Genomic DNA, 19,800 nt, shown 5'->3' with positions numbered 1-19,800 from the left:
AAATTAGTGTTTTCCAGGTAGCAGACAAAGCCCATGTCCAAGACCCCCGAGAGGGTTGAAAGATAGAGAAAAAGAAAAGAAATATCGGGTACAAAGTAGGTTTATATATATACCAAAACTAGAGTTCTTTTTCACAAAACCTCAAAACCCCCCAGCCATTTTCTTCATAATCTACTTTGGATCTTTAAGTTTGATTTTTTTTTTTATCTCAGAAGGTATCAATTAATATGTTTACACAGAAGACCAACAATCTAAACCATCACACTTAACATAATGTATGACACTTAATATATGGAAGATGAGAAAGGAAGAAATAATATATTGTATATGCTTTATAAGAAAATAAAGTAATCCTTGTATTATACAAATATTACCAAACGCACAAAATAAGAAACTAGGTTTCTTTTTATTAACGGGGTACATTCTCTTGTAGCAATACATTAAAGCATCGCTGTGGCTAGTGATATACACTTTACTATAGGCTCTTTTATCTTCACTAGGAGCCAAAGGCGACTTTGGTTCGTAGATAATAATTTACACATATGAGAAGTCTCAAATTCGCATATATTAATCACTATTACTTTGTCCCAATTGTAAGCTATGTAATCTGTGATAAATTCTCTTCATGGATAAAAGTTCTGAATGTTTTCCTTTTTCTGCAACCTTGCCGTGATTAATGACACATATGACATCAGCGTCCTGAATAGTTGACAGTCGATGGGCAATGGTGATGCAAGTTCTACCTTCTTTCGCCCTATCAAGCGCCTCCTGAACAATCTGTAATTTGATTAAAACAAAGCATTAATTTATCAATATAGATGTAAGAAGTTAAATATATATGTGTCTTGGAAAGGGAAGTCAGACAAAGAGTTGGATGGGCCATAACTCCTATACATAACTGCTCTGCACAATACTATTGGAAAAATATCCCAATAAGGAACAATATACACTAAATTAAGCCAAATACAGTGAAACCTCTACTAACGGACACCTCTGTAAAGCGGACACCTCTCATAACGGACATATTTTGTACTCCCCAAACACTGTAATAGGCAAAAACCATGTTGACAAACCTTTCTAAAGCGGACACTCTCTAGTACGGACAAGGACAGTCTTTTCTGTCTCTTATAGGTATTATTTACCTCCATATTACGGACACTTTCTCTAGAAACAAGTTGAAAAGTACAGAAAAAATACATTTTCAGAAATGCATACATGTATCACCAAGGAAGCATTGTAATAACATTTTTCCTCGTCAACTGACTGTTCAGAAACTCAGATGAAGCGTCTTCGTTTAACAACATCCTAATATCCTTTGGTTGCATTCCACTCCCACCCAACCTGTTTTAGAATCAAAAGTGATTGACAGTTGCCTGTCATTTGGGATGACACGTCATTCTACTGTTCCGCTGGAATCAAGCAGAAGACATGTTTGGTATTTTTTGTCCGCGTATTCGCATATTGTCTTAGTGCCTCTATTTGTAGACGGAAATCTTTTTAAGTCATTTTGCATCGAATAAGCAATAAGGTGTAAGTTGTTGTGAGCTTTCGAAATGTCACAAGAAGCGCTAATGTTAAAATCGAATTGATTGAATTTTCGAAGAATACTGAGGTATGCTGAAAATTTTTGTATCGGTAAAACACAAGCACCTGAGATAATATAAAACCAAGGCAAGTTAATAAAGTTGTGGTGTGAAAATGACAATGAAAATAGTGTCTCATTGCTTTGAACAAAGTTGGTGTGCAAGTGAATGTTTTTATAGAGTGCGGAATGAAAAAAAAAAAAAAAATCCTGTGTTAGGGTCGATGCTAAAAGCTAAGAATTTGGAGGTAGCAACAGAAATGAATGTTTCAGATTTCAAGGTCTCGAACGAGTGGTTAGAGAAGTTTCGGATTAGACACAAAATTTCTTTCAAAGCGATTTGTAGAGAATCCGCAGATGTCGACATGCCCACAGTCATAGAACGGTTTGATAAATTACCTTCAATAGTTTGTAATTACATATCATTGTATTTACTAATTTACGTAAGAAAATATCGAAACCTCTCTAAGACGGACACCTCTCTATAGCGGAGAATTTTTGATTCCCCACGGCTGTCCGCTTTAGAGAGGTTTCACTGTATACGCATAAGCCGACGACATTGAAATCATTATAAGAATAAAGAATAAATTAAGAAATTATTTGAAAACATAAGGCAACCGAAGTAGGACTAGCAGTGAATATTGAAAACTATACAATCAAACAGTACCATTAAAGATGTACAAATAAACAAGAAAACATCTGAAAAGGACTCAGAATTAACATATTAAGAAAATGCAATTGATGAAAAGAATGACAACATGAAACGTGTGAAGGAGGGAATACTTATGGGGAAAAAAGTATACTATATAAATAGCCAACGTTTCACTAACAAAATAATAATAGCTGGAAATAAAGAGGAAAAAAGTTCTTGATTGTCTGGAAAAATTAGTAGCAAGCTGAACTTCTGCCAGTTATTAGGACCCAATTAGAGATGTATTTGCCAAAGTCCCCATCCCTCCCTCCGGTGGTTTCCCTTTTACCCCTTTAATATCTAGTTTGCAAGTTTTTCGATTACCTCTCGTATCCCTAAAATTCCGTTACAGTTTTTCTCTTAAATTACGAGCTAAATAAATCTCTTGACATTTTTCGCAGGCCTAATACTTTAATAGATATTCGCTCAAATATGTAAAATGTTATTAGTGTAGTTTTCATGTTTTATATACCGGTACGTTTCACTTTTTGTTTAGCATAATTTGAAGAAACGCTTCAAATAAAAATTTTAGGGTGCATTCTTTAGCTTTCAAACGGTGTATATATGTATATACTTAGATGTATGGAAACATGTAAAGGAGGTTATTTACGAAAGAATGGTTACTTACCAATATATTCTTTCATGGGAAAACTAAATATTCTCCGAGTGTATCGGAACAACACGCTAGTTCCGTCTTCAGCGGTAAGGAAATAAGAAGAAAAATGAAAATGAATGAGAGAAATATGGTATGGAAAAAGGAATACATACCACCAAAATAAATACAACGAACAGAGCACAATGGACGAAAGAAAGTAAGAGTTGAATTGGAAGAATTGTCTATGCTACGTCACTGTTGCCATATCCAAAGTACACATCAAAGGTAGGTATCTAGATTTTATCAACGTTGCCAGATTTAAAGCCGATTTATATTTATGAATAAAGAATGATTCTTTAATATCATTTTCCCCCCCTGAACTTATCATATTAACCTGTTTTATATTATGTGTTTGTTGTTTTAGGTGAAGCGACAATCCCGACATGCCCTCTTCTTGTGACTTTTTTGATTGTCTGATGTGTTCTTTTATGAAGAGTCACATTCCCACTGAACACAATACCTGACTTGTGTACTGAGTAGTGGATCAACAAAATAACTTTTAAAGCCGGTGAGATTTTTTTTTTTTTTTTTTAACTTTTCGGGGAATACTAGAAGCAGATATGTTATACTTTGCAAGAATACGTTGAATTTTTGTCGATAATTGCGGAAAGTAAGGAATTTCTATCCAAGTTTTTGCTTTTTTGGGAATAATTGTTTTAGAATCTTGCACTGATCTACCTGTTTGATTAAACCGTTTTTGTAAGGTACGTAACTTAAAACCGTTCGTTTGTCCTATTTGATATAAAAACTGTATTACATTATTGAGATCACTTGGACAATCACAAATTAATAATGCCCTACGAAAGAAATTCTTCCAAATATTGCCCTTGTACAGTGGTGGATGGGCTAACTATTGATGTATGTAAGTAGTGTCTGCAGTGTATTTTCGATATACTTTTGATATAAATTTATTGTTCGATCGGGTAACCAGTAAATCTGGAAAAGGAAGACAGTTGTCAGATTCACGTTCGAATGTGAATTTCAACATAGGATATTGATTATTGAACTATTCAAATATTTGTAAAAGAGTATTTTCATCACGTAAAAATAGTAAAATGTCATCGACATAACGATAATATCTAATATACTTAAATGTACCCTGTTGTAAAATAGACGTTTCTATCTGATTTACAACAATGGTGGACAGTATTAGAGATAGTGTGTTCTCCATGGCTAGACAGTCATTCTGGGAAAAGTAATGCTTTTCAAATTGAAATACATTAGTTGTTAAACAGACCTCAAGCAGTTGTGATAGAAAATGAGTTTCATAGGCAGATGCAATAACCAAGATCGTGTGCTATTGATAGTAAGTAGCTCCAAAGATAATGACGGATACATATCAACTATGTCTATGGATGCAAGCAAAATAACATTAGCATTTACAAGTGATGACAACTGTTGTTTAAAGTCAAGACTATTTTCTACAACATATTTGAAATCATTGTTGTAGCCATTAAGTCTTTTGTATAGCAGTATGGATAGTAAGTAAGCTGGATGGTTGAAACATGATATGATTGGACGAAGGGAAATGTCGGGCTTGTGCGCTTATGGAACAAAATGATGAATGCAAGTAATAACTTAAAGAATTTCTGACAAAAACGACACAAATAATTGAATAATTATTTATATATTCTAAAATATTGTAAAATTATTTATCTAGGATCATCAATGGCAATGATGTGTATTGTTTGAGGTAAACAGAATGAGTGACAAAGTGACAGTCTGACGGCACTCCGCGGTACTGGCGAGCGCTTTTTTTTTAAGCTATTTTACATGCTTCAACATCTCTAAGTGTATATGTATATACACCGTTTGAAAGCTAAAGAAGAGCTCTTCAACTTTTATTTGAAATATTTCTTCAAATTATCCCGAGAAAAAAGTTAAATTATATAAAAAAAATACACTAAAAAATGTAACATCTTACATATTTGAGTGAATACTTGTTAAAAGTGTTAGGCTTAGTGAAAAATTATAAGGGACATATGTTTTTAGATCGTAATTAGAGGAAAATAAATTAAAAGAATTTTAGAGATAGGGTTAGTTATAATGGAGATACGAAATTCACGAAGTCTTAGAAAAAATCTTGTGCAAATCTAGGCGGCGCTCCAAAGTCATCTAAGTTCAGCAGAATGCGTTATTCACTTCCTAACTTCGACAAAGTAAATAAGCGAGATAACAGCTAACGGAAACTTTTCAGTCTATTTTTGAGCTCCTTCGTGGCTAAGCGGTTAGCGTACGCGCCTTTGGTGTGGGAGGCCCGGGTTCGATTCCCGGTGGGAACTCATTTTGTTTGGATTCCACGTTAATTAGTAGGTGTCATCACATATAGCCTCACTGCTGAAAGAGACGTTAAACTCAAAATCAACTCAGTCCATTTTTTCGGTTACAAAAGGAACATATGAAATGTGAACTTAGTAATAGAGAAGGCACGCCAAGGCGCTCTTTTCCTTCTAAAATCTTGTTTCTTTAGAAATGGAGTTTGACTGCTGGTTAGTTGGCAAATGAACCTAGATTCACAGTTCCAATCGTTTCTGATACGCATCTTCCGATCGCGTCGTTCCCATCGAATTAACCTTGAAGAGGCTCTGTATTTTCTGGGAAACCCTGAACGAGTCTTACTTATTTGCAGTTCTTCTGCATTCTTCAACTTATAAACAATAAGAATTACGAACATAGTCTGATTTATTTCCGGCCAAATGCCAGCTAAGCTGTTTTTTTTTTCTTCCTTTATTAGAACCCAAAGAAAGAATACATAGTGTTATAATAAAAAAATTTAAAAAATTATCTTCTTCTTTCTTAATTCTTAGTTTTCTTAAAATCTGCGTTAATGATACATTGTAGAAATGTGGCATTTTAAACAATATACAGAACATTAGTATGACCAGTTTAATAACATATGGCACTGAAACTTACACATTCAACAAGGGACAAGAATAAGTGTTAAGAAAGTTCGAAAGAAAATATATGGTCCGGTATTAGACAAGGGAGCATGTGAATAAGATACAATGACAAATTAGATAAAAATCATAAAAGGGGAAGACGTAGAAAGATGCTGCAAAATATAGGAAAAGCCACGGTGGCGTTCACATTTGAAGGGTGGAGTCCCTGGCTCGATCCCCGTTCGCGCCGTGTAAACTTTATGATAGTCAAATACGTGTGTGTGGGATTTCTCGGAGTTCTCCCGTTTTCTCTCACCTTCCTCATTCCACTATACCATTCATCTAATCATTACCGTCTCCCTTAGCCTCGGTGCATAATCGTGAGACGTTAAAAAATTTAAATACAATGACTCAGATGGTTAGAACATGACGAAAGAATGAAAGCACAATGAAATACCGAAAAAAAAAGTCTTGTATGGAAGATATATAAAACCAGGAAGAGAGGTAGACCACGAAATAGACAATTAGATAACATAGCAAAAAATCTAAAGAATATGGTAGTAATAGAATTAAAACAGATTGCAGGAAACTGTAAGGAGTGAAGGCGAATTTTAGAGAAGGCCAACAAGGTCCCACCCTGGGCTCTTGCGCCAGTTGGTAAGTAAGTAAATGTGTCTTAAGAAAAAAATCTGCTTTTTCCGGCAGTCAATACAATTGTTCATTTCGATAATGCTTTACGACTTCTTTTTTATTTTAATTATTTATTTTTTGCTTAAATTTGGATAGTATTTTGATATAACATTTTGTAAAATAATATTTACCTTCTCACTCTCTGTATCCAAAGCTGAGGTGGCTTCGTCCAAAAGTAAGACTCTTGGATTTCTTACTAAAGCCCTGGCTATGGCAATGCGTTGTTTTTGGCCTCCGGATAATTGAGTTCCTTTCTCTCCTAAAGGAGTGTCATAACCCTTGAAAAAAGTTTTATTATATGAATCAATGCTCAGTTTATTACAAATATAAATATGAATTATAGAGTCATTAATTTGAAGACAGTCTGTTTTGATACACACACAAGATTTATCCTTATTCAAGGTGACTATATAAACCATTCCATAACATTCACTTATTAGCTGTTGAACTTTGTATTATTGAATAATATGAATATGTATCGAGATTGTACATACATGGGTTAACTCTAACATATTAAACTACATTGGTATTGTGATATGGAAGTGATGGGTGGACACTGTAGCAAGTGAAGAAAGGATCCAACCTCAAGCCTCGGACGAGAATCATATTTCCTGTATAATTAGCAAACATCTCTTCATAGTGGTGTAAGTGATACTCCATAGTCTAACCAACCATCAAGTTCCGGTAAGACACATGAAGATAATGAACAATTCCACAAATTTAGTTGGACACCAAGGTAACAAGGTACCTAAGCATCGACTTAGAAGTTGATAAAATCCGTGAAATTCATTCGCTTAAATTGTAGTCACTGAGGGTTATAATGAAAAAAATATTTGCTTGGTTTCTTGGTCGTATCAAAGTGTGTAACAGTTTCGTTGGGATAATTTTACTTCGGCACTGTTCTTACGTATTAGTGACCCACATATTAATGTTATTGGAGAATGAGAAATGTCTCAGCAGGATTCAATCAATGATAATAGTTCAATACGATTCCAGCATGACAATGTTTCTCCCTATTTTGCTATGTTTATCATTGGACGTACAACATGGATCAGTATCTTGGACAATGAACATCGTGGTTCAGTGTAGTAGGAGCCGCATTTACTAGGTCTATTATAAGCTTCTTTGTCTTGATATGTGTAAAACAAGTGAAGGGTGACATATAAAGATATGCTCTTATTTGCTAGCAGTGCCAAGTGGAATTTGTGATGGACGAACACCGTATGCTTGGATTTTCTCGGAGTTTTCTTTCGTTTTCTTCCACTTTTCCTCATTCCACCATTTTATTTATTTTCATCATCACCGTTTTCTTTAGTACAGCCGGCATAACCGTAGAACGTAAATTTGAAATATTTCATTTCATTTCTTTCCTACGTGCATTTCATTTCTTTCCTACGTTTCCGCACATGGCTCCAATAAGCTTGGATTCTAATGGACAATATTCAAGTACTTTCACTCTTTTTGCTCGAACTATACTTTATGGACATCTTCTATACGAAAATCAATAATTATGAATATAAGGTAAATAAAAATATTAACTGTTCTTATCAAAAAAAGAAGTTAATGAATTTGAAATATTTTATATAAAATTAGTGACATGCATGCTGTAAAATATGAGGTAAAAAATAAAATAATAAATTAAATATTAACCTCAACGTACTGTAACAAAATGTTAATTCCATAGAATATTATGTTGGAAGTATTTCACAGAAATAACACAAGAAAGGTAAAATCCTAATGACTCTTCATAATGGAATAGTTTATTACAATGAATTATTCGAATATTTTCATCTATCAAACCATAGTTATCATAATGTCATATGAAATCATTGGAGAAGATAGTTAATAATTTAACAAATTGTATAAACAAGAAATACATATAAAAATTATCAAAACTGTTAACAGGTAACCAAAAAGTAAATGTTCCATTTACCGAACTTCATCATCTTCCATGTACTTTACATGAACAATATATTGTAAAATTACTTAAGGGAAGACGCGAAAATTCATTAAAATATCTGATACAGATACAACAGTAGTGAAAAGACAATTAAGGAAAATCTGTTTACTTATAGAAAAAGAGCTACCACCTACATACATCCTTTAATTTGTTTGAAAATGTTTCTATATATTGCTGCATCATACAAGGGCAAATATTTACCTGTGGTAGTGACGTGATAAAATTGTGTATATTTGCTTGTTTGGCTGCTTCAATTATTTCGTTGATTGAAATTTGTCGTGTATTATCTCCATAAGCAATGTTTTCTCCAATTGTTCTTGCAAAGAGAACCGGTTCCTGAGACACAATGCTCAGTTGTGATCTGAGTTCAAACAAATTTTTTGATTCTATATTAACATCATCCAATTTCTGGAAAAGAGAAAATGGAAAACTACGAGTTCTTAAAATATTCTGGAAGTTCTATATATAAAACCCACAATCTTAAAAACATTATGAATACATCAAAATTTAATATTTACTAATAGTGAATATGCTTATGTTACCAAAGTATGTGTAAATTTTACAAAGCAAACGTGACCAAATATGACATCTCTGGTTTAACCTCCTAGTATCACTTATTATCACTTGAAATTAAACCCATCTTTGGATTAATACTCTGTCCGTTCAGTAGTCGAACCATTTACTTCGGAGAAACTCTTTGTCAATCTTCTCAACCACCTCACAATATATGTAGATCTCCTTGGTTACCATCGACCTTTGATCGACCTCTTAGGTGATATCTTTTGCCAACCTCCTTCGATCCTCTATCGATCTCCTTGCCGCCCTCTTCAGTTACTATAGACTTCTCCGTCGATACTTTGTTGAACTCCAGATCTACCATCAACTGCTTTGCTGACCTGCTTGGCTACTATCGACTCCCAATTCGTCTACACTGACCTCTTGGACTATCGCTAATTATAATTACCGGAGCATAGGAACGACTTTTCGCCATTTGTTGTATGAAATTTACAGATCAAATCTAACCAAATACGACATCTGAATGGTTTAACCTCTTAACACAAAGTTAGAAGTTTGATAATATTATTAAATTGTCGTTTAATGTTGTGTAACGTATTTAGAAATCCTACTACCTATCTTCCTATCTTTCCTTATCCCTACTCAAAATTAAATCAAACACATGTAAATCCTTTTGGCTGTTTAAATTCTTTTTTTGAAGCGAAAAAGTTAAACTACTGTACGTGATCGTGCAAGAGTAGGCGACATAATGTCGTTTACAGCAATTTGATATCTGAAACCGTTCTGGAATTATGAGAAATATTAGTAAATATTGTTCTACTGCTTAGATTGGGTATTTGTGAGAACGTTTTAAAGCAATTGTTGTTTTCCTTTCCTTCTATAAAATTATAACAATAGATTTTGGTAGTTATGATTACAAGTTCTTAAAATTACAAACTTTATCAGTGTTTACCATATCTCCGAAACGAATTGAGATATCAAATTTCTGTAAATGGAATTATTTTGTACATCTGTTGAAAATCATTTATGTAATTGGATGTGGTATTGTGTCCTCAAGATGAATTGTGCATAATAATAAAAGTAATAATTACAAATTTTTGATATAACATATAAGACTTAATTCTGTGTAAATGTAACACATTACTTATTTGAAATCATGGAAAGAGAATTCACTATCAAAGTAATATTATAGTGATGTTTTAATTTCCATTTCCTTTTAATGCATTAAAAGTTCAATTCCATTGCAAACACGGAAGCATTTCTATTTTTCTGTTGACTTGTTATGAATATTTCTCAACTAACAAAACTGTAGATTGTTTTCTTTGTCCACATTCCAACAATCCCTTATTTAAGGTTTAACTTATGTAGCTTGCATTTTCATCATCCACGTAGTATTCCATTGAACCATGAAGTGAATGGCCACGGACGTCTGACAAAACCAACGGAATGATGTGGAAACGACTAACTTGAAGCCGACAATTGACACGACAAGAATGTAGATCACGAATTCGAGTCTAGAAGTCCGAATCTTACTCAAGTTTAAAGTGGGTATTACCTAATCAATACATTATTGAATATTCAACGAGAATGTCTCAACTCTTGAGAGAGCGTTCATATTTCGACAAAGTTCATCGTTATTGAAACGTTTATCATTTTATATATACCGCGCCGAATTTCGATTTGATCTACCAAATCACGAGTCATCTAGAGAAGAGGAGACGCACCAATAGAAGGACAGCAAACCATCAAAGGAGTCATCCTTGGAGGCCCACCAAGAACGTCAGGCAAGTGCTGAGTAGATTAATACTATCCTAAATATGTCCTTTCTTTCTTTCACTCATATCATCCCCTATAACATCACAATCTGTTTACAATTTGAATGTGTACTGTTTAATTTGGAAAGCTCCCCTGGTCCGATCTCATTACTATTGATCTACCAATTTTAGCTTACAAAATCATTTGGACAGCTTGTCAGTTACAAGTCCCCAATTCTTAAGTCTATTATTAATCAATTTGAGCTACATGATCTGATAAGTCGTGGCTGCACATACTAATGTGTGTCACTGCACATGGTGGAGATGCTGGGTATCGATCCCAATACCTCTCGTAGTTACCTAAGCAGTTTTTCGAAATAAAACCTTTAGAAAATAGTAAAAACTTTCAATAATTTGTAACTTCGTTTCGATCTATTTGAAATACAGCAAATCATGATCACAGTATTCGACACTAAGATACTTTGGTTATACATTGGTTCGCTGTCTTACTTGTGTTATTACTGTTGTAGAAGCCTTCAAAACTTGGTATAGTTTTCGATGTTTGTGATATTGCAGATCTCTTATTGTAACATTGAATAATCAACATGGTATTGTAAGTTTTCATTTAACATATAAATTTGAAATATGTAATAACTTGATGTGGTACCATTTTTAATATATATATATATATATATATATATATATATATATATCTTTGCTTTGGGTTGGCAACACTGTTTTGATGCTATTTCAGAGTATGCTAATAACGTTTCCTTGTCGAAATTTACATAGTAAGAAATGTTAACGTTTTCCATCTTTAGTTTAAAAGTTACAAGGGGTTTTAAATAAAAAATAGTTCACTATGTATATGTGTAGAAAACAATTATATTCTTTTGAAATACTGATATGGAGAATAATCTAGGTAGAACGGAAAACCAATAAAAATGTTAGCTAGAATTTAAGGATTTCTTTCAACCTAAGATATATATTAGGTCTCCATTAATTGCAAATTAAGATCAAAGCGATCGACTTTTATTGATTATTCATACAATTTTTTTAGTGCATCAATTGTTTTCACGAACGAACACGACATGCAAATAGTTGAATTTGCCATATCAGTGAAAAAATATAACAGCTTTCAAAAATTGTATTCGCCAAACAAAATGAAAAGGGCATCCCTATTTCTAATGCTGAGAATTCTAGTTTCTATTGTTTACAATGAGAAATCGCGCAGCAAATGCTTTTCCAAGGTTAAGTCTACGGGCATCCACTTTTTCGGTGATTATTCCTTAATGGTATGTCCGATCGGGACATGCCACTCCTTACGACATTCAGCGCGCGCTCTTGAGAACGATTCAGGCATCTCGGAGTATCTGGAACGCGTAAGTAGAGTAGAGAAGAGCTTAACGTAAGATTCCATTTCTCCATTTGATTCCACTAAACATAAGATAAAGTCACCTCTGTTATTCCATCCTAGATCTTTTGCGTTAAAAGAAAGCATTTTGAGTCAGAGTTGAAATACATGAAGTACAGAACTCCTGTGCCCAAGTAAGCAATTATATAGATATTAATGAGGGGAAAATGATCTAGGCCTTATTTGAGTAGAAATGATATTTTGAGCACAGATATTAATATGAGGAATGTAGGAAATGTAGGAATGCATAATATAAGAAATAAGAATTTGAGGAATGTAGAGGGAAAAGGGAGGATAATACTGTCGAAAATGATGGAAGTTATTACACAATTTAATTCCTGTCACAAGGCGAATAAGCTACCGAGGGCACATACTTCAAGAAAATTTTTTATTTTGTGTTAAAAACTTGCCAATTAGGGAAGAATATTACTTTTATTAATCATTCGTAAAGAAATATTATTATGGAACATGCTATGCGGAAAACATGTATTGTTCTTAATAAAGTCATATATCTTCGAGAAGTAATCAATTTACGTCAATTTAAAAGCATGAAAATTAAAACAAATGCTTATGAAATCGAATATAATCAGCTTAATCAGCTTTAAGTTAAATTAAAATTGAATGAAGAGAAAAACAGCTTACAAAACAGAACATTGAGTCATGCTAGTTTACAGGAAGAGCAAAAAATAATTTAAAACGTATACGGAATAATTAATTGCATTACATTATGATATAAAAATATATGAAATAGTTAATTTCTAAAATTAATTTTAAATTAAATAATCTTACCACTGTTCCTGAAACTGGATCATAAAATCTTTCTAGCAGCTGAATACATGTTGATTTCCCACAACCACTTGGTCCAACTAAAGCTACCATCTGACCCTTTTTAATGTCCAAGTTGAGACCTCTTAAGATTTTTGTTCTTGGTCGAGTTGGATAGAAGAATTCAATGTTTGAGTATGATACACTTCCTTCACATATCTGATAACAAGAGAAAATTCATATAATATATACATGAAGAAGATGTAAACATTTTATGTCAATCATATTGAGATTATTGAATAAAAATGACAAAGAGGTGTTATGCACTGAAGAAGCTAGATAAAAATATATATATTAAGATCGGAATCTTACCCCTAACTGACTTTAACCCCAGCCAATGGAAGTAATTCTTATGCTTGAAAGGAATTATCAACAAAAGTTATAATGGCTTTTTATCCTTTCCGTCTTTCACCCATTGCTACGTCAAGCAATAAGAATGATTAGATATCCTTAAGTAAAGCAATATTAAATACGAATAAGTGTGTTTGGATATTTTAGTATGAAGCATTCGAATAATACATTTTCTATCATAGTATGAATAAATGGCAAATAGTAAAGGTAAGATAAAGAGTATAATTATTGTTTTTGTTTCATCTATGAAGTAACTTCAAGTTTTTTGTTGTCAAATATTGTTTCATCATCTTGATTTTAACTGAACCTCTAGCTTACGGCTTTCTTGTTGTTTAGTTCTTTAGTGTCACAAACATACTATGCAAACATTATGTAAGTGAAACACACGCATATATCTTATTATAATATATCTGCATTCATATTCAGAAAAATTGTATAAAATACAGCAAAATTAAATACTATATATATATATATATATACAAACAAGATCTAATGTCTATTAAACACTTTGGTCCATGACCGCACATGGCAGACAATAACTCACCCGTAGTCACAGAAGATGAAATTTACCAAGTCGAAACCACATAACATTGCTAAGATACATACTCAACATCTCTTTTTCTCGTTGCTGCATCTGTAGCAGCAGTTATTTCTACTCTTTCCTGTGTATTCTGCTTGCTAAATCAAGTTGTATGGCTCTTGACTTATGTATTATTGCAATTCTTTTTTAACTAGCAGTATAAAATTATACATATATAAAAAGTTAGTTTACCCATTTATCTGATGATGGCGGAGGATTATGCATTTCAGGTTTTCTGTTGAGTAGTTTAAATACTTTTCCTGCCGCAATCTTAGCTTGATTGTAGTCTGGTGTAAAACCTAATGCTTGACCAATCATCATTGTGGAAAACAGAAGTGCTTCGGAGATTCTGAAATATTAATATACACATGTTTCTATTGATTTCTTTCGTCAAAATATCTAAAATCGGTGCAATCACAAATAAATTAAAGTAGCCTGTACTTATATCTAAAATTGAATAAAATCATAGCAATACTATTCATGACGACTCTGGAATTCACTAAAGGAACAATTAACACTTCTGACCAGAGTATATACACTTATTAAAACTAAAATACAGTGTAATGGTTTCGACAACTTAACGTTATCTTCATCAGACACTAACTGAAAGAGATATCTACAGAGCATAGAAATATATACTAAAAGTGCAAGTACTTAGATTCATTGTTTATATGGGAAGCCATCTGAGTCTTACTTCCTCGTGAGTCATATGTCGGACACCTGCCCTGACTTAATTACCTTTCTACCTGTGTTTATCTTTTCCAAACATCTGTAGTCTACCTGTTTATAATTAACCAACTGCCTTAAAAACTTTCTCTTAATCCTCTCTTGATGCTTATTAGATATAATTTACAAGTAACAAAACTATATTAAATACAACTGATTATAAATATAACAATATAAAAATACATATAGAATTTAAAAAGTAAAAAAAATGTATAACAATATATAAAACTATATATAAGTATAACAATATTAAATATATGAATATAAAGTACATGTAAATCTGTCTAGTCTTGCTTTTTTTTCTTCAATTTGTTCTAATAATTTATCCCATAGTTCATGTATTAACAGTCCAGTTGTCCACTTCATTAGTTTGTCATTTTTTTCTTTCTTTATCCTTTGTGCTTCCTTCCATTTCCTTATTATTGGTCTATTCTCCCGTTCTAGTCCCTGTACATTTTCCCAATCTATATCATGTTCCGTTTCTTTAACATGTTCATATATGGCATTAGTTCCTCTCAAACCAATTTTTTTTAAGATGTGCAAGTTTTACTGAGTCAAGACTTACAGCATATTAATTACATTTTGGTACAGGTACTTCCATTTGATTGTTCTCCCTTCTGAAAACCTAGGGACGGTTCATCTTATTTCTTTCTTTCTCTGTTTTGGCTTCTTTTCTATTGCTTCTGCGTAAATTAGGGACGTCACTCACCCGAAAATTTTTTACGACTATCTGAAGAGGGATCACTTTTTTTTTCTTTCTTTTTTTTCTTGTTGTTCAAAATGATATAATACCCTTGGATGCAACATATATTTTTTCAGGGTCAAAAAGTTTTGGCATTGTCAAAAAATTAAAACTAAAAAACTTGTTTTTACACAGTGTTTTGAGCATTTTAGGATTCTCAATGCCAAAACTTTGAATCGAACTTAATATTTAACAAGAGTACTTTGGAATGCTCCTAATAGCAAGTTTTGGGTACCGAATCTTTTTTTTCAATTTTTCCAAGCTTGTCTGTTATTTATTATAAGGCTATTAAAAAAAAAATAATTTAAAATCTATTTTATACACAATTGCAGTTGTGTTTTTCCAATTCGAAATTTTGGATGCAATTGAACCTTATTACTTCAACAATCATGAAATTAAAGCTTTAATGTACAAAATTAAAGTTTAAGAGTTGGAAAACAAAACCAAAAAAACATTTAATTTAAGAGAAAAACAAGACAAAACCATATATTAAACACAGCTATATCAATGTGTTTTCATTTTAATATATTTGTTTGAGTAAACTTATTTGCTATACATATTCATTTATTTTAACACACAAAGCAATAAGGTACACATAAATATTATCTGATAATGAGAACAAATCAAAAACCAAACACAAATTTGCGATAATTAAATCAATCTTCGTCGCTGTCTTCGTTGATTGGAATGTTTTCAACTTTAGAGTCTGTTTTAAATAAATCAGTGAACTCTGGCAAAGAAATGTTCGAAGTTTTGACCTTGAGGTTTTTAAAATGGTCAAAAAGCTGTGAAAAAACACGTTTTCTTTTCAGTTTTATTTTTTTGACAATGTTACCATCACTTTCAGATCCTAAAAAAATATACATTATATCTAAAGATAATACAATAGCTGGAACAAAAAAACAGCAATGTACCCCCCCCCTCCAATTTTTTTCTACAAATTTTTGAAATTTTCAACACGCAAAAAAATGCACATCGATTCTTTTGAAAAAATGTTCACATTTACATCTATATAGTATCTACAATCTGTGAAACTTTCAAAATATTTGGACCACCACAACCAGATTTATATATATATATATATATTAAATTTTGAGCATGTATGACACGATAATTCGGCAAACGGTGGAGGTAGGGGTGGAAACATTTTTTGGGGTGGTTTTAGGTCAAAGTAACATTTTGGGTCAATAACGACCCAATTTGGATCAAGAGCCGATTTCACTATCATACTAGCAAAGACCCCTTTGAGGAAAGTGAATCCATATGCGTTCAAAGGGAAGGCTATTTAGGTAAACAACCTATCAAAGAGGAAATTGTGGAAACATGTACGAAGAAAGTTTGTATGGCACATTCTTCTTCTAAGAATGCACCACTGGTAGAAATTATCTTGATATGTTCACTGAAGAGCTGTTTCCACAATTGCAATAACAAGAAGAACAAGAAGACAATGATTTATTTTCCAGTTAGACGAAGCATCAGCTTCTCGACATTCGGAAACATATGAATGAACACCTGGTAATGGTTGGGAGTGCTGAAAACCTAAATAATATTTTCTATAAGTGGTCACAGAAGTCCCCTGATTTATCAATAAAATTTGTGAATTTCTTTTTCAAATGTCTCCAGTTTCAATTAAACACGATGACGGTACCCAAGTGATATGTGCGTATTCACCACAGACTGTTTCGGTTGATATCTTGTAAATAATCAACATAAAATTTACCGCGGACTGGTAAAATAATTGTGCAGGTTAACGATTACAAAATCACTGGCTTAGAGCACTACACACAGATTAATACTAATAGAGGCAAAAAGTTTCCGGTCTAATATCAGCATGTCTATTTTTTAACCCGAAATGGATTATATAATAGCGTATTATTATCTTCGGTCCGGAAAGCATATTATCATGAATGCTGCGTCATCAAAACGTGTGGGCTTTAATAAATCGCACGAAGCGTAAACAAACACAACATCGAAGGTTTTTAAATCATATCTGTTGACACTTCTTCGATATGTAATGATGTTAGGGTTCGTATGTCAGTCTCCTGACTGCCAAAAACATATGAAGTATTTGGTTCAGTTTTTCTTTCAATTGACGTAGACGGGAGGAACCACAGACAAGCTAAGAAATCCATTCTCTTTGTTCTTGAAATCGTAGGATGTGCCTTCTCTCTCTCTTTTTTTTTTTTTTTTTAATCGAAATGTGTACAATTGATTGGCTGAGTTGATGTATACATGTCCAAAAGTTACCATATATTGGGAACCTGTCAAGCAGTCATGCAAGAGGCGAGTACGTTCTTTTTGTCATAATTTGATTCTTTATTTTTTTCATTCTGAAAAATCATTCCATTATGCCTAATAAGAGAGAAGTTAATGAATTTTCAAAATACCCCTAAAATCTGCCTGCACGAGATGTTTTAAGGGTTTAAATCCTCCGGGCTAGAAGTGTGGGGGATTCGTTCAAAACCGTGACGGTCATTGGAACATTGGCACATCCTGTCAGCCTTTACAGAACATTTTGTACGTTTGGCATCTATTACACTAAACTAAATAATAATTCTAGTAAAATAAATAGTGAAAATATAACGTCATGATTTACACAGTTCAAAGAGTTTATGAAACATACAAACAAGAAGAAAAGAAGTTTTTAATCTGAAGAAGGATCTCAACAGACATAAACGATAAACATATTTAAAGTTAATGATTACTTTTAAAATTAAATTCTGTTTTATTTTCGAACAATATTTTTGGTATTCATAAATTATATTAATACGTAGTCAATCTTCAGTTTACTTAACAGAATTAAATGAAATCGTGAAGTGTCTTTATTTCCTTTCTGTTACAACATGTTCTCAATTTAGTGAAGTTTCGAATAAATTAACATTGATAGCGTCGCCGACTATTTGCGATACATTTTGGATATTTTAAAGTAACTTATTATTATTATTATTATTATTATTATTATTATTATTATTATTATTATTATTATTATTATTATTATTATTATTATTATTATTATTATTATTATTAAGAGGCACAGAAGAGAGATTTTACAATACTTCTCATACAGGTAAAGATTTTCGCTGTTATTATAACATCAAGTTGGATAACAATGAAATTTCCTGTAATTCTTGATTTTAAACATAAAATAAGTACTCAATCGATAAATAACAGAAGTAGCAAAGTACAAGAAACGTGCACAAAACCACGAGACTTACTGGTTGTGAGTTCGAGTCCTTCCCAGGATAAGATTTTTATTGTTATCAATCTATGTTTCATTTCTTTTTATAATAAATCATTTCAGATAGTCTCTAGTAGCCAGTAGAGCACAATCGTTAGAAGTAAAATTCAAACTTAAAAATAAACAAATGTGAAGTTTTAAAGAAAATCCACATTATTATTTCGACAATGTTTAAACTTGTTTCTCCATGGTAGCAGAATTACTATGGTAGTATATTTTCAAAATGAAAGAAAAGCAAATTTATTACATTTCAAAGATGTGTCTTGAATAGTTTTTTGCTATCATCACTTTATGCAACAGAGTATATGACACTTAATAATGTAATGATGAGGTTCGAAAACTCTATACATTCTCATCGAAGACTAACTGAACTTTATGCACTCTCATTTTCAGATCTTTTATATCTAATAAAAAAAAGTATGACTTCCAACACTGAAGGTTTGTTCACTGCAATGGTTATAAGTGTGGTATGGAAAGCTTCTTACTAGTGTGGAATGAACTATCGTGAAAAGTGTTATAAAGTGATAAAACCGGAAACATTGATCAGTTTGAAAGGTAATTTGTTTTGTAAAGTAAGAAAGTAGTTTTTGATTTCTTCTAGTAATAATTCTCTTGAGTTAACTTATATAGTAGCTAGAGTTCCCTTAAGTTTTCTGAGTAATACGTGGGTCAGTCAGAAAGTTAGTTGCACTCCTTCGTAAATATTTTCAGCCAAAGGTTATTTTAATAAAACTGTGCGGCAACATTGCAGACATGTAGCTGTATCGTGTGACGTAGTGGCTTTCACGAGGCAAGTGAAGGTGTGCTGATAATCAGTCGCAAACATGTCTCGACGGCTGCAAGTGGCGTCCAACTTGAAAATGCGTGTAGTGATTCGTTTTTTTTTTTTTGTGGGCGAAAAGGTATAACTGAACTGAAATTTATCAGCAGTTGCATGAAATGTATCGTGAAAATACAATGTCACGTAAGCTGTTCAAAGGCATTGTGTTTTTGCATAATAATGCAAGGCTGCATGCAGCGCATAACAAATGTGCCAACTTCTGGCAAAGTTTAGGTGAGAAATTTGGGATCACCCTCCTTACAGCTCAGACATTTCACCGTGTAACTTCCATGTGTTTGGTCCCATAAAAGGAGAACTTTCAAAGCAACGATACCACTCAGATGACGAGGTGAAAGCTGCAGTCCAAGAATGGACGA

General features: G+C 32.6%; 1 protein-coding gene across 1 annotated transcript in view; it reads right to left on the bottom strand.

The window, feature by feature from the left end:
- Positions 1–288: 288 nt before the first annotated feature.
- The window catches only part of LOC145671503 (ATP-dependent translocase ABCB1-like), a 63,293-nt gene continuing 43,781 nt past the window's right edge, over positions 289–19,800 (bottom strand). The window contains exons 18-22 of the mRNA XM_081740692.1: positions 14,090–14,246; positions 12,931–13,125; positions 8,659–8,865; positions 6,629–6,775; positions 289–777 (exon numbers count right to left, since the gene is read on the bottom strand). Of these exons, the coding sequence (XP_081596818.1) occupies positions 568–777; positions 6,629–6,775; positions 8,659–8,865; positions 12,931–13,125; positions 14,090–14,246 (916 nt within the window). The 3' untranslated portion in view covers positions 289–567. The remainder of the gene's footprint in view (positions 778–6,628; positions 6,776–8,658; positions 8,866–12,930; positions 13,126–14,089; positions 14,247–19,800) is intronic.

Source organism: Thermobia domestica, chromosome 15 (assembly GCF_964235325.1).
Source record: "Thermobia domestica chromosome 15, izTheDome1.hap1.1, whole genome shotgun sequence".
Taxonomy (NCBI): domain Eukaryota; kingdom Metazoa; phylum Arthropoda; class Insecta; order Zygentoma; family Lepismatidae; genus Thermobia; species Thermobia domestica.
This window is presented reverse-complemented; position numbering and strand designations above follow the sequence as displayed.